This window comes from Corvus cornix, chromosome 15 (assembly GCF_000738735.6).
Source record: "Corvus cornix cornix isolate S_Up_H32 chromosome 15, ASM73873v5, whole genome shotgun sequence".
Lineage (NCBI taxonomy): Eukaryota > Metazoa > Chordata > Aves > Passeriformes > Corvidae > Corvus > Corvus cornix.
The window spans coordinates 4,504,322-4,518,724 of NC_046345.1; the positions used below are offsets into that span (position 1 = coordinate 4,504,322).

At 57.0% G+C, this 14,403-nt stretch overlaps 1 protein-coding gene across 1 annotated transcript in view; it reads left to right on the plus strand.

Annotated features, from left to right (window-relative positions):
* The window catches only part of FAM222A (family with sequence similarity 222 member A), a 29,062-nt gene extending 16,839 nt beyond the window's left edge, over nt 1–12,223 (plus strand). Inside the window, 3 exon segments of the mRNA XM_039561175.1 lie at nt 9,604–10,299; nt 10,302–10,385; nt 10,388–12,223. Of these exon segments, the coding sequence (XP_039417109.1) occupies nt 9,604–10,299; nt 10,302–10,385; nt 10,388–10,809 (1,202 nt within the window). The 3' untranslated portion in view covers nt 10,810–12,223.
* The last annotated feature ends 2,180 nt before the right edge of the window (nt 12,224–14,403 follow it).

Sequence of the window (14,403 nt, forward strand, 5' to 3'; positions counted from 1 at the left end):
AGCTTGCACTGCAGTGGAGTGTGTGGTGCCTCCCAGATCTCCTCCTTATTTGTGTCTAGAAGGAAAAAGAATGTTGCTCTTGTAAAATTATTCCTAATCCGTCATGCCTGAGCATCATGGTTGGCGTGAGGTGTCCGGCTCCTGGAGCACCTTGTTGCCATGGAATAATGAGCTCAGCCATGCCCACATGGTCTGAGACCTGCAGGCAGGATGAGCCTGGCAGGGTTTTCTGACGACTGGAGGTGTTTGGGAATCTCTGTGATTGTGATCCTAAGGTCAGGATACACCTGCTGGTCCCCACAGCATTCTCTGGATGCAGCTCAGAGCTAAGGACCATCAGCTCATGGAACAAAGCCCAGGGGCACCTTCCTGCTGGGGGCGGTTGGTGCTTTCTAGCATTTCCCACCCTGCCAGAGGTGCTGAAATAAGGAAGTTTGAGAAGCAGGAGCCCTTGTGTGGTGTCACATATGGTGCCATCAGTGTGAGAGATGTTCCTGGATACAGCTGCCTGTGTCCTGTGAGAGTCCCAGCCCCAGGGTCCCGGTGATCCTGGAGCTGTGCCAGTGGGATGTGGGCAGAGGTCTGACCCCACCCCAGAGCGTGGCAGGTACGGGGTACCCAGGAGACAGAGTTTTTGACTTGGGCAGGACCGTGCTCACCTGAGATCTCCAAGGCTTGTGTCCCCCGGGATGGGTGGCAGCGGCCGAGCTCCCACCTGGACCCCCACGCTGCGCTCGCCACCGGCTGCCACCAGCCAGGTCACCTTAATCAAAGTTTAGCTGCCCGTGTGCTTCCGCTCGTTATGGGCAAATCCGGCACGTCTCGCTCCTCTCTGCCTCCTGCCAGCGCAAATTAAATTGCAGGTGACATCCAGGGCCACGCATCTGCCTTGGAATACAATTTTCCCTTCCTTATTTATGGCACCTGTGGGAAGCATGGTGGAGGGGCCGGGAGCTGGCGCGGGGCCGAGCTCCCGCCGCCACCGGAACGCCCGTGCAGGGAATCGGCACGGAGAGCGCGCTCTTCAAACCAGGCGCAATTTAGAAGTGCCTCTGATTACTTAATTTGCTCCTGAGTATCTCAGTAATTATCTTTATGGATCTTATTTCTGTCCTCTGGCATTGTTTCTGTCGATATTAAATGAGTCTGGCTCTCGGCACATTGGCCGTCTGGCCCGGCACCACTGTGAAATCCTATTATCCTGCCCGCGCCGCTGATTAATTTTGGTATTAATTTCACCTAAAAGGTGAGCTGACTCATTTTCCTGCCTGTGCAGGGAGCTGCCGGTGCCTTCACCCCCCGGTTCTGCCCCTGGCCTCTCCTGCTAATTGTTGTCCTCCCATCTCCATGCCCCCCACACCGGTGCGGCCGCATCCCAGCGGGCCCAGAGCATCCCACACAATCCATCCTGATAAAGCTGGAGGTGACTTTGCCGCTGTTGCCAGCAGTATTCCCAAGGCTGTTCCGTAGGAATCAACATGGCACGCCAGCGTTGCATCCTTGAGGAGGATGCAGGAGGGTGCCAGAGCCCTTCCAGCTCTGCCTGTGCCTCCTGCCTCCAGCTGAGGAGCAGGAGCCTGCGGAGAAGCAGCATCCTCAGGAAAATATCACGTCCAATTAACTCCAGCAGCCTGGTCCCTTTTGATTTTATCCTGGGTGCATTACAGGAATCCGGAGCTTTATTTAAATTATAAATCAAATAATGCCCCTCTCAGCTTGGCCAAACTCTTTGCTGCTCCCGCTCTCGGCAGTCACGGAGCAGCGGATGATATTTAATGAAATGTTCTTTTCCATGTGCTCTCCTCCAGCCAGCCTGGGGCTGGGAGTGTGGCAGGGAGCAGGATGTGTGTGCCCCTAAAGAGGCTGGGATCCATGGGGAGGTGGGAGCCGTGGGGAGTTCACAGAGGTGAACCTCTTGAGCATCCTCCATGGCCTACAAGAAAGATGGAGAGGGATTATTTACAAGACCATGGAATGGCAGGACAAGTGAGAATGGGCTCACAGTGCCAGAGGGCAGGGATAGATGGGAAACTGGGGGGAAATTCTTCCCTGTGAGGATGGTGAGGCCCTGGCAGAGGGTGCCCAGAGAAGCTGTGGCTGCCCCATCCCTGGAAGTGTCCAAGGCCAGGTTGGACAGGACTTGGAGCACCCTGGGCTGGTGGAAGGTGTCCCTGCCACGGCAGAGGGTGGAATGGGATGAGTTTTAAGGTCCCTTCCAACCCAAACTGGATTCTGGGATTCTTTCACCATTCACATCCTCCGTGCTGGGGGTCCCGTGGGACCTGTCACCTCAGCCCCACTGGGACAGTGGCTCTTGGGGGTGGCACAAGCCCTCCCGGGGCCCATCTGGGTATTAAAACACTAACGAGGAGATGGCCCTAATGAGAGGTGATGGCTGGAGCTCAGCCAGCAGCACCGTGCAGGGAACTCAGCTCCAGGGTCACCCACAGCTCTCCCTGCACCCGTGGGGACTCTCATCAGTGATAAACCCGTTAATTGCACATGCGATGAGGCCCCGTTTAACGGCTCCTCGTTACCCAATTCTGCTTGTTCCAAGGGCATTTTCATTAGAGTGGCTGCAGCGAGGCTTTGCTTTTGTACACACCCATAAAATATCATTTTAATTTCATGAGGGGTTACACATGAGTGAAGTAAGATTAATTCTTTCATTTTCAGTTTCTGGAAGGGATCGGTTAATGATGGTTCTGTGTATTTATGTACGTGCCATAAAAAGGAGTTCAATTAACTGCTGGGCCCAAAATGTGCTGTTGACTTGCACTTTCCCTGCCAGGAATTGCTGCAAAAACACTTTTCCATCGGTCACATGTGGGGATGGAGGCTGAGGTGGGGCTGCTCAGTGCCCATCTGCCACCAGGTCAGAGCCCTGGATTTGGGGTGGGCTTGGCTGGTAATGGTGCAGCCCACGAGGGGGTTTGGTTTGTGTCCGAACTTCCCAGGATTGTGGTGGTCCATTGGCCACAGAGCAGGTTCCTGGGCACTGGCAGACCCCAGGATGGGGCACCTTGCATTGGGGGTGTCCACCCGGCTCCCCTCGGCAGGTACGAAGCCCGTGGCTTGAATTAATTCAAATATTAATTAGCTGTGGATGAGTGAGCAGAGGGGCCGGGGGCAGCTGGGATGAGCTGCAGGACCAACAGAGGTGGTGGGGTCCCCTCCTGGTCCTGGGATCCCTTGGAGGCTCCGTGGTGAAATGGCATCAGGGTGGCATCAGGGCTGTGTCGGGTGACCGAAGGGTGGCCCTGGGACAGCACTGGGATGGCACTGGGGTGGTGGTTGTGTTGGGGTGGCCTCAGGGCTCTGTTGGCTTCAGATGGGTGGCACTGGAATGGCTTTGGGGTGGTGGTTGTTTTGGGGTGGCCTCAGGGCAGTGTTGGGTGACATACGGGTGGCACTAGGGCGGTACTGTGGCAGCATCATGATGGTGGCTGGGGTGGCACCGAGTATCATACGGGCGGCATGAGGGTGGCAGCGTTAGAGTGGCACTGGGGGAGCATCAGGACGGCATTGGGATGGCACTGGGCTGACACAGGAACAGGATGAGCCTGGCATTGAGGTGGCACCAGGGCACCCTCGCGCCCTGGCTGCGGTGGCACGGTGGCCAGCGTGGCACGGAGCACGGTGCCGGCGCCGCGCTAATACCTCGTGGAGGAGACAAATGGGAAGTGACACGTGTGTGTGTAGACGGGTATTTGTGGTGACGCTTTGACTGCAGATAATAAAGTGCTCGCCCCGAGGTGATCCAATTCAGCAGCCGCCTCGGCAGAGCCGCGCGCGACGAGGGGGAGAAGAAAGGGGAGGAAGAAAGGCCCGTCTGAAATGACATGTCAGCCTAAAAAGGGAACGTGTTAACGGATGAATATCTGGGGACGGCGAGCCCGGCGCTTCCCTTTGTGCTTTGTCATGAATTTTGTTGTCTTTGCAGATTCCGGCGCTGCCGCGCGGGGTTTGCCACCTACGGTTATTCAGATGGTTTTCTCCCGCTATTATTGCTGTAGTTGGTTTAATTTAAGCCCCCGGAGCCGGGGCGTGTTTGTCTCGGCTCCTGGCACCGGGGCTGGGGGGTCCCGCAATGGGGGTTCTGCCGTGGGGACGCAGCGATTTTGGGGACAGCGCAGGGTGCTGGTCACGGGTGGCGCGGTCCCTTCGGTCGGAGGGGAGGGGACAGGGACCCCCACGGCATCCACGGCGGCGCGGTGGCCTCTGCGCCACCCATCCTGGGGACACTGTCACCATAGAAACCGCCGCTGGTGCGGGATGGGAGGGCCGGAGGATGTGGCAGCCACCCAACCCACCCGGAGCGGGGGGCACAGTGCCCGCAGCCCCCTGCCCGGCAGCACCCAAAAACCACTCGTGGCTGCTCTCCCCAGGCTGGGGGGCTGCACACCCCTCCCCCCCCAATGCCCACCCGTTGATCACCCTGGTCTGGGCAGGGCAGCGTCCGTGAGCCACCCCCAGGTCCAGCTGGGACCCCCTGGAGTTTGCCCTGCCCTCATCCGGGGGTCACTGGCTCTGTCTCCCACCCTGACTGTGCCAGGCTCTGCCCTCCAGGGCAGCCAGATCCTGCCAGGCAGCTTTGCTACCTGGGGCACAGACCCAAAACTTGAAGGACTGCCTTGATTTGCTAAATGTAGCAGCTTTTGTTTGTTTTCTTCCAAGTGTTTTCCAAATATTGAGGTTTCTTCCAAGTGTTTTGCAAATATTTAGGGTTTAGCTCTTACAAAATCTGTTCCCAGTGTGGCAGGCGGAGAAAAAGGGGATTTTTGATGCTTTTTGAAGCTTCGAAGGCATTTGGATCGCCTCACTGCAAGGGGAACGGGGATCCTGGTCCCAAAGCTGGGGACGAGCTCTCAGCTCTCGTGGAATTTAATTCATTTGAAGGCTGCAGCACTATTATTTTTTAATAAGAGCCATTGGCACGGCTGCTCAGGTCCCCAGTGGGCTCCTCCGCCCGCCATCGCTCCCCTTCCCACCCCTCCTGCCCCTGTGCCAATTAAAAATCCTGCCTAATTGCTGCCCTTCTGCCCCACCAGCTCAGAGAGGCTGGGCAGGAACAAACCAGGAGCTCAGGGCTGGAAATGTCAGTGCTTTTCTGGAAAAGGGGCAGCAGGGCAGGACAGGGATGGAGGGTGAGGATGAGGAGGGAGGGTGAGGTTGGGTAGGATGCTCAGGGCTCCAGGAAAATGCCCCTTCCCAGGGTGAATGTGGCGATGGGACAACGTGAAGACAAAGCTGGGGCAGATGCTTTCCTTGAGCTGCTTTTTTGGGGACGAGCCCTCCATTGCAGCTTTTTTTCACATCTGAAAAAAGGGGTGAAAAGCTTTTTCCTGTGGGACCACGGGAAGGCGAGGCTGGGAAGCTTCCAGCCACACGTTGCCTTCGGCAGCTTTATAAAGATTCCCTGCCGAGATTACTTCTTTCATTTATTGCAAAATATTGTAGCGCCTTCGATGTGTAAAAATAAGGATTGTCCCATCTTATCTCGCAAGGAATGGGGGGCAGGGAGGGAGCAGCACGTGTCTCTCGTGCTGCTGTTAACCACCGAGGTGCCGTGTCCTGCCACATTCCCACTCGGCTTCTCCCTGCTGAGCCCGTGCTCAGGGCTGTGGTGCTGCTGGTGCTGATCCCCAAATTGTTCCCTCTTGTGCACCCCAATATCCTGCTCCCTGTCCCCTTCCAGAGCTGGGCAGCTGCCAGGCAGTGCAGTCTCATGGACTGGAAGTTAAAGGCACAAATTGCTGGTGCCTGTGCTGATCCTCCTTCAGCGAAGATGTTCCAGCACCAGTCTGGGGGACACACAGGCAGCTGGGCTGTGGGAACAGCGTGGAGCTTCCTTCCTGGTGCTGAGTGTCTGTCCTGTCCTTCCTGGTCCTGAGCATCCTTCCCAGTACTGAGCGTCCTTCCTGGAAGTGAGGATCCATTCTGTCCTTCCTGGTCCTAAACATTCTTCCTGATCCTGAACATCCTTCCCAGTGTTGAGCATCCTTCCTGGTCCTGGGCATCCTTCCTGGTGCCATTTTGATCCCACAACTGCTTTAACCAAGCAGACCCCCAGTTAACTTCCCTTCCCTTCCCTTCCCTTCCCTTCCCTTCCCTTCCCTTCCCTTCCCTTCCCTTCCCCTTCCCTTCCCTTCCCTTCCCTTCCTTCCCTTCCCTTCCCTTCCCTTCCCTTCCCTTCCCTTTCTTCCCTTCCTCCTTCCCTTCCCTTCCCTTCCCTTCCCTTCCCTTCCCTTCCCTTCCCTTCCCCCCTTCCCTTCCCTTCCCTTCCTCTTCCTTCCCTTCCCTTCCCTTCCCTTCCCCCTTCCCCTTCCTCCTTCCTCCCTTCCCTTCCCTCCCTTCCTTCCCTTCCCTTCCTTCCCTTCCCTTCCCTTCCTCTTTCCTTTCTTTCCTAGGGCTGTGGCTGCAGCCAGGCATGGTGTGGGGGTCCCTGGGGACACGAGGGATCAGAGGAATGCAGGGGTTGCAAGGAATACTGTAAATGTAGGGGATGTGGGAGATGCAGGGAATGCTGGGTGTGAGGGGGATGTGGGGGATGCAGGTGGGCACGTCTGAGGAGGCTTTTGGGAGGGGTTCCTCCCACCTCTCCAACCCTTCCCACAGCCATCCCTGGTCCCCATCAGACATTTTGCCCTATCCTGCTGCTCCGGGCACAGCAGGGACAGTGCTCCCTGCTCCATAAACCGAGATTTATTCCGGATCACGGCCCCAGCGGGGTCTGGGATTTACATCTGTGTCTGGGACCGGGTTTGGTGGCCAATTTGCTAAAGTAAAAAGTTGTTTAGCTGCAGGCGTAATCTCATAAGCCCGTGCTGCCATTAGCCGGGGTCTCCTCTCTGCCTGGCTTTCCAATAATGCTCCGAGCAGAAGCTCAGAGTAATATAAAAAGCCACCGGATTATTACTGCGGGCGATGCATTTTCCATTTACAGTAATAAAATACTGAAGAAACAAAACAATTTAAAATTCCAATAAAATTCAAACCAAATCTTTGGCTGCTGAGCAGATTCAATTATTTAGCCGTTATTGAGTGCAGGCTGGAAAAATAGAGCCGGTCAGGGAGGGAGGGGGGAGCTGGGGCGTGCCAGATGCCTCCCATGGGAATGCCAGTGAGGGAGGGAGCTGGGAGGCAGGGAAACATCTGGGAGAAGAGGCTGGTGGTGGACACTCCTCGCTGGCAGCGGCCGGGCTGGGTTTAGGGATGGCAAGAGCCGTGGTGATGGTGATTGCACCGGCAGCCGAGGGATCCGCCGTGCATCCCCGGCGGGTCAGCTCCAGTGCTCCAAGTCCAGGAGGAGATGGACAGGAGGGGACAAGCAGCGAGCGGCTGTGTCAGGGCCGGCTGCGCCCGCCGGTGCCGCCGTGGCTCGGGCGAGTTCGCATCTCACAGTAATTACAGGCGGCTGGGAAGCGGTAATTACTGCGGAGAGCGGCAGCGCCGCAGCCACCGGCGTGCCGGCAGCCGCCGGGAGAGCGGCCGCTCTGTAATTTTCCCGGCGGGGGTGCGGTGCGTCACCCTGAGATGTGACAACACGCCGAATTGGTGGCTTGTCACATCCAACCCAGCTGGAGCAAAGAGGCGACAAAGGCTGCTCCGGGCACGCGCCAGGGCTGGCGGGTGGGATGCCCTCGGCCAGGCTCGGATCACCGGGGTTGTTGTCCCACGGCACAGGGACACCCCAAAAGTGTCACCTGCAGCCCCAGCGCTTGGGGATAGGGTTTTGGTGATCCTGGTCAGGGAACCGTGGTGCCCGTGGGTGACATCACCTCCTTCCCTCCCTCCCTCCCTCCTGCAACGGCCCCTTGGTTTTTAAATATTTTTCCTTGGAAAGGAGTGTTTCTGTGGAGTAGGCTCATTAGGGATTCTGCAAGTGTCACCAGCTAATTAGTGTCATGTTATTTGAGTATTCACGATGCTGCCACCTCCAAGGACAGTGGTGCTGGCATGAAGGGGAATGCAGATGTGTGTGCCATGCCATTCCATGCCGTGCCATTCCATGCCGTGCCATTCCATGTCATGCCTCTGGGCAGAGAGGCCTGCTGTCTTGGGGGGTGCCCATGCCCAGCAGAGCCCACCATGCTCGCTCAGTGTGCCTTCACTACCCCGACAGCTTTGTGGGAGCACCGGAGCTTTCCAGAGGCCGGAGGGTTGGTGCCTGGGAAGTGCTGGTGCCAAACGTCCTCACGTGTCCTGCCTGGAGGGAGCTGCTGGTGCCGTGCCTCCTGTGTCCCGGCAGCTCCATTAAATCCTCCTCAACGGCGCTGGTTTTAATTGGCTTAATACACTCGTTAATAAGAATGTCTATTTAAGACACCTGTAAAAAGCCCATAACATCAGCTTAATGGGAGCAATGGCTGGAGCAGGCGCTGCGTCCTGCCTGAGCAATTACTGCACCCATGGAGAGCATGGAGAGCATGGAGAGCATGGAAAGCAACCACAGCCTCACTGCTGTGTCCCCCCAGCACCCCTCTGCTGCTGAGAGTGGGGGTGATGGGAGAATCACAGATTCCAGTGCGTCCCTCCCTCTGAATCCTGGTTTTAACCAGCGCCTGGTTCATCCGGGCATGTCACAGCCACAGAAACGTCACTCAGAGTGGGATTGGGACAGGCAGTGCCTTCATAGGGAATGTGGAATGTGCCCAGTGGTGCAGCTGTTCTGCGGTGACTTTGCCACCCAGGACGTGGCGGCATCAGGGGTTGGTGGCATCGGGAGCAAAGTGCTCTGGGTGCTGAGGGGTTGCACTGCCTGGGAAGGCTCCCCAACCCCCCCCAGTTTTGCCATCTCTCCCTTACAAAACCTTCCTCTGGGCAGGCACCAGGTCTGGCATTCCTGGTGTTCCGGAGATATCCCTTGGCAGGGTTGGGAATTCGGGAACCAGCTGGGAACCAACCATCATTCCCATGTGCTGACGTGTACGTGCGTGTGCCTGTGTGTGTGGAGATTTTAAACACCTAATTTATTCCATCTATTAGATAGATTTTGTAGATTTAATCATTTTCACAGTTGGTGGCTCATTGGATACTCAAGATAAACTCCAAATGAAAGTATAATGGGAACGACAAATGAGTTTTCACACCAGAATGGCAGAAACTTGCTCAGGAAAGAGTTTGAAAGGAACAAAACTATATACATATATAATTTTTTTTTCTGCAGTGGCTTTTGCTGACTCCAGTAGGTTACCACAGTTAATTTCACCAGTTTTGTTCATCTGTAAAATTGCATAAAAGTGACATTTTTGTGCTCATTATAGGAACTGCTGATTTATGGCTGGTAAATGCAATGCTTTTCCATTTTTGGTGAGGTTCTCGTAGCAGCGCAAAGCACCCATGAAATTGCTTGTATAATGTAGTTTAAATCCAATCTCAGAGAAAGATTCCCCCGTTGGGTAAAGTGACATTTCCATTCTCCACACCGAGTTTATTTTAGGCCACTTACAAGTGACTCCCGTCAGCGGGAGGGGACAGCTTGGTGCCGTGACCTGGTTTCTGCCGGGAGCGGGTGGGATCCAGCCGGGGGAGGATGGTGCTGGGGTGCTGGCTCTCCTCATCCTGGCGGTGTTGGATTCACCCCACGCTTTGCTCCCGCAGGCGAGACGGCCCCCATGCATTCCCCGCGCTACCCCAGCCCCGCCGAACTGGACGCCTACGCACAGAAGGTGGCCAACAGCCCGCTGACCATCAAGATCTTCCCCACCAACATCAGGGTCCCCCAGCACAAGCACCTTAACCGGACGGTGAACGGCTACGACACCACGGGGCAGCGGTACAGCCCCTACCCCCTGCACGCCGGCGGCTACCAGGGGCTGCTGGCCATCGTCAAAGCCTCCGGCAAAAGCGTGGTGAAGAACTCGGAGGGGAAGCGGACTAAGCTCTCGCCCGCCCAGGTGGGCGTCGCTCCCTACCCCGCCTCAAGCACTTTAGCTCAAGGTCCCTCCTGCGCCGGGCAGCTGAGCTACCACGGCGGCCAGAAGCAGCTGGAGGGTCCCGTGCCCCCCAACGTGACGGTGGCGGCCTCGGTGCTGCCGCTGGCGGGCAGGAGCCTGGCCCTGCCGCCCTCCAACCTGCCCTCCATCCAGAGCATCATCTACCAGATCAATCAGCAGTGCCAGGCGCAGGGTGCCCAGCCCGGCTGCCCGGCCGTCGTGGCCGCCCACCCCAGCCCGGCCAAGCACGGCGCTTTCGGCCCCGGCTACGGCGGCACCGTCCTGCCCGAGTGCCGCAAGGGCGCCGAGCTGGCGCTGGGCTCCAACCCGGCCGCCGCCCTGGGACCCAAGGCAGGCGTCTACCCGAGGGCATGGACTACCTGGTGTGGCAGCAGAAGCAGCAGCAGCAGCACCTGCGAATGTACAGCGGGGGCAGCGGCGGCGGGGGGCCCTCAGCAAGTCCCCCGAGACGTGCGCGGGCGCCTCACGGCCCTACGGCCTGGGCAGCGCGGCCGACAAGGTGAGCTCGTCCCCCTTGAACTGCATGCACGGCAACTTCGCGGTGGGCCAGTACTTCGCTCCCCCCTGGAACAGCATCCTGGTGACCCCCAACAGCGACTGTTACAACCCACCGGAGCTGGGGGCCGGGCCCCGCGAGCTGGGGGTGCCCCCGGCCGAGGGGCTGCCCAGCAAGACCCTCTGCAATACCTCCATCCTCAGCAGCAGCCTCCAGTCCCTGGAGTATCTCATCAACGACATCCACCCGCCCTGCATCAAGGAGCAGATGCTGGGCAAGGGCTACGAGACCGTGTCTGTGCCAAGGCTCTTGGACCACCAGCACGCCCACATCCGCCTGCCCGTCTACAGATAAGGGACCGATGCTGCTCTTCCCAAACCCAGGGCGAGGACTTTGGCGCGAGCTGCGGGTACCGACCGTGACAGCGAGGGCGGGGGGACGGGGAGGGGGACACGGGGTCGGCTGCCGAAAGGGCTCCCGGGACACTGGCGTTGCACCGGGGTCCCCAGACTGGACACACCCGCGACCTGCTGGAAGCCGAGGCCGAAGGACCGCTTGTCTATATAGCTCAGAAATCATTTTATCTCCACGAATGTGAACAGGGAATTGCTACGAGTTGCTGCTATCCAGGGAGGGGAGGCTCTGCTGCGCTGGCAGTGCCTGGAGTGGGGCAGAGCCCGGTGTCGTGGCCAGCTGGGACCCTCCATGGTGGGTCCCAGTGCGGTGCGTGGCCGGGAGGCTCCATGGTGGCCAGTGCTGGCCTGGCAGCTGTCCAGGAGGCTCCACAGGGGCTGGTCCTGGCACGGCGGTGGCTGGGAGGCTCCATGGTGGCCAGTGCCAGCCCAGTGGTGGCCGGTCCCAGCCCGGCATGCGGCCGGCGTGTGGCCGCAGGGAGCTGGCGCCTGACCTGTAGCTGAAGTCCGTAACTTGCACTGCTTTGATTAAAGCTAATAACTGGGGACAGTCTGGAGGCTATTTAAGAAAAACACTTGAAAACTTGAACAGATTTTTTTGGTTTTTTAATTTTTTTTTTTTTTTTAGTTGACTAGGCTGTACATCTACGTGTTGGCTGCTACAGAGTCTCCTCCCACCCCTCTTCCTCCTCCTCATCCTCCTCTCGCCTGGCCCCACAGTGGCCACTGGCTCCTATTCCCACTCAACCAGGAGGTTTGGGACCCCCTCAGCCCCTCTCTCCTGGGAACCCCCCGGCTCTCACACTTCCAGGCTGTTTTATTTCCCCCCCTTACTGTCAGTTCTACCTTGGTTCTGGGTCGCGGTACCGGGGCGCTCACATACCTCCTTTTTATCTCTTTTTTTTTTTTAAAAAAAAAAACCCCAAAACAATTCCAAAATGCTCATTATGGTCCGTTATTCACTCTGTGTAATTCTGTGTTTAATAGATTTGTTCATTTACAAAAGGCTCCTCACCACGAAATACAAAGTGTTTTGATGTTTAAAGGTAAAAGCAGAATAATATCCCGATGAAACCCAAGGTGATTGTGCTCGGAAAAGAGGTACTGTATCCCTGAAAGCCTGTTCAAGCACTAAGTGCATTTACAAATCTCTGAGAATGTTTTTTTTTTATACTAAAATTGACCATTATATTCTACTGTGAGAAGTGCTGGCTGCACTATATTGTTTTAAAAACGAGAAAAAAAAGAAAAAAAAAAAAAAGGAAAAAAAAAAACCAACCAAAAAACAACACAAAACCTGCAAGCCGTGTGTCCGGATGGTGTTTTTCCCAAAGTAAAACCAGGATCTCGCTGGATGTGTGCTCTGGAGTCTCTTTGCTTTGCTGTGGCCTCCCCTGGGCTCCCCCCCAGAGCCAGGGACACCCCCCTGCTCCCAGAGATTTTTAGGGCACAGAGGAGCACCTATAAATAACCTGTTAACGATGCTGAGCCATTAATCCGGCCTGGCACCAGCCTCCACCTCACACCCAAGGGGTGGCATATGGGACAAATCCCTGGGATTAGGGCTGCGGCCTCACATGCGCCCATGGGACGTCCGTCCCTCGCGGGGACGGGGCACCGTGTTCCCATCCCTGCTGCCACTCGTCATCCACGGCCAGTTTCCCTCTGGGTTTCCCCAGGGCAGGGGCATTCCTGGTGCCCAGGTGGGATGGGGGCTCCTAAATCCGACCCCTCTGCTCTGCCAGCAGCAGCAGTGAGTCAGTGGCACCGGGATAATGGTACTAAATCCCCAAATGGCTCCGGGCTGTGGATGCATCTCCCTGGCCTCTGTGTGCCGTGGTGGGACATACGGTGTGTCCTTATCCCAGTCAGGGAGGGGACTCAGCGGGGCAGGGGCTCAGCTGCCCTCCTTGCATGGCTGAGAGGGTACAGGGATGGGATGGGAATGGGAATGGAATGGGATGGGATGGGATGGGAATGGGCACGGAATGAGGATGGGGGCAGGATGAGAATGAGGATGGGGATGGGATAAGGGTGGGGATGAGATGGGATAGGGATGGGGACAGGACAGGGAGGAAGATGGGAATGGGATGGGGACAAGGATGTGGATAAGATGGGATGGGATAAGAATAGGGAAGGGGATGAGGATGGGAACAGGGATGAGAACAGGATGGGGATGGGGGTGAGAGTGGGATAGGGATGGGATGGGATGGGATGGGATGGGATGGGATGGGATGGGATGCGATGCGATGCGATGCGATGCGATGCAATGGGATGCAATGGGATGCAATGGGATGCAATGGGATGCAATGGGGATGGGGACAAGGACAAGGGACGATGATGGGGACACAGCCACGTGCCTGGAGCTGCCCTGTGACCGTGGCTGCGGCCGGGGCTGGCGGCTCCGTTTGTCTGGTTTGCTCCCTCGCCGTATTTACGGCACGCCGGGAGGGGACCGCTCCGTCACCGGCAGCGAGCGGCGTGACAGCCCATCCAGGGAACAAAGAGAAATTGGGACAAAAGGGAATTTTCACAGAGGTTAACGTTACTGATGGGGCGGAGGGGAGGGGGGGTGCCACTGCTGCCTGCGCGTTGAAATTAGTCCGTCTGGAGGAAGATCTTTGCTCAGATCTTTGTCATTACAAAGACGCCACATCAAAGGAATGTGAGGCTGGAGCGCGGCGGGGCTGCTGGCGAGTCCCTCTGTGCTGGCCAGCCCCTCCCTGAGGGCCCCCCTGCGCCAAAGGGGGGACTCGACAAAGGCTGGGGTGCACGGAGCTGTGCTGGGGGCTTTGCTCCGTCAACGGTGCCCGTGGGAGGAGGATTCATTAGCGCTGCCTCCATCAGACTTCCCAGCTCGCCATAAATCAGGGCGAGCGGCGGCGAGCGACGGCGCGATCCATCTTGCAGGTCTCCAAGTCATTACATTTCATTAGGAGGTGTGCGGGGGTTTTATTATTTAGCAGGTTAATTCTCCCCTCAGATCGCTCCTCGCGAGGAGGATTTCGCTGGGCACGGGGAGGCTTCAGCTGTGGAATGCAAAATAAATGGGTCCCTCCTTGGTGGGCGCCTGCCTCCAGCCAGGGCCTGCTCTGCCAGCTCTGGTGGGTGCAGGCGAGCACGTGGGGACCCAAAATGTGCGCAGACACCGGTGGGAGATCGGGCAGGGACCCCTGAGGTTCATCCCAGCCACCACAATCCATCACCCTCCTATCCCATGGGGTACAGCACCCCATGAGCGCTGTGGGAACACACCAAGGGAAATGATGCTGCTTCTGGCCTACAGAAATCTTCCTATTCAAATAATATTAATAATAATACCAAGAATAATGCGAATTTCCAAGGAAGGTGTGCATGAGGCTGATATTAAACTTAGCGGCCGCCTTTGCTGTTTGGGAGCGAGGAGGAGAGACAGGCAGTATAAATTGCACGGCTGCAAGAGGACTTAAAAAAACCCATCTCTCATTTTGATTGATATTAGCTTCACAAATTAAGCTTTAGATTTATCTAAAAATAAATTTGCTTCCACGCTCCG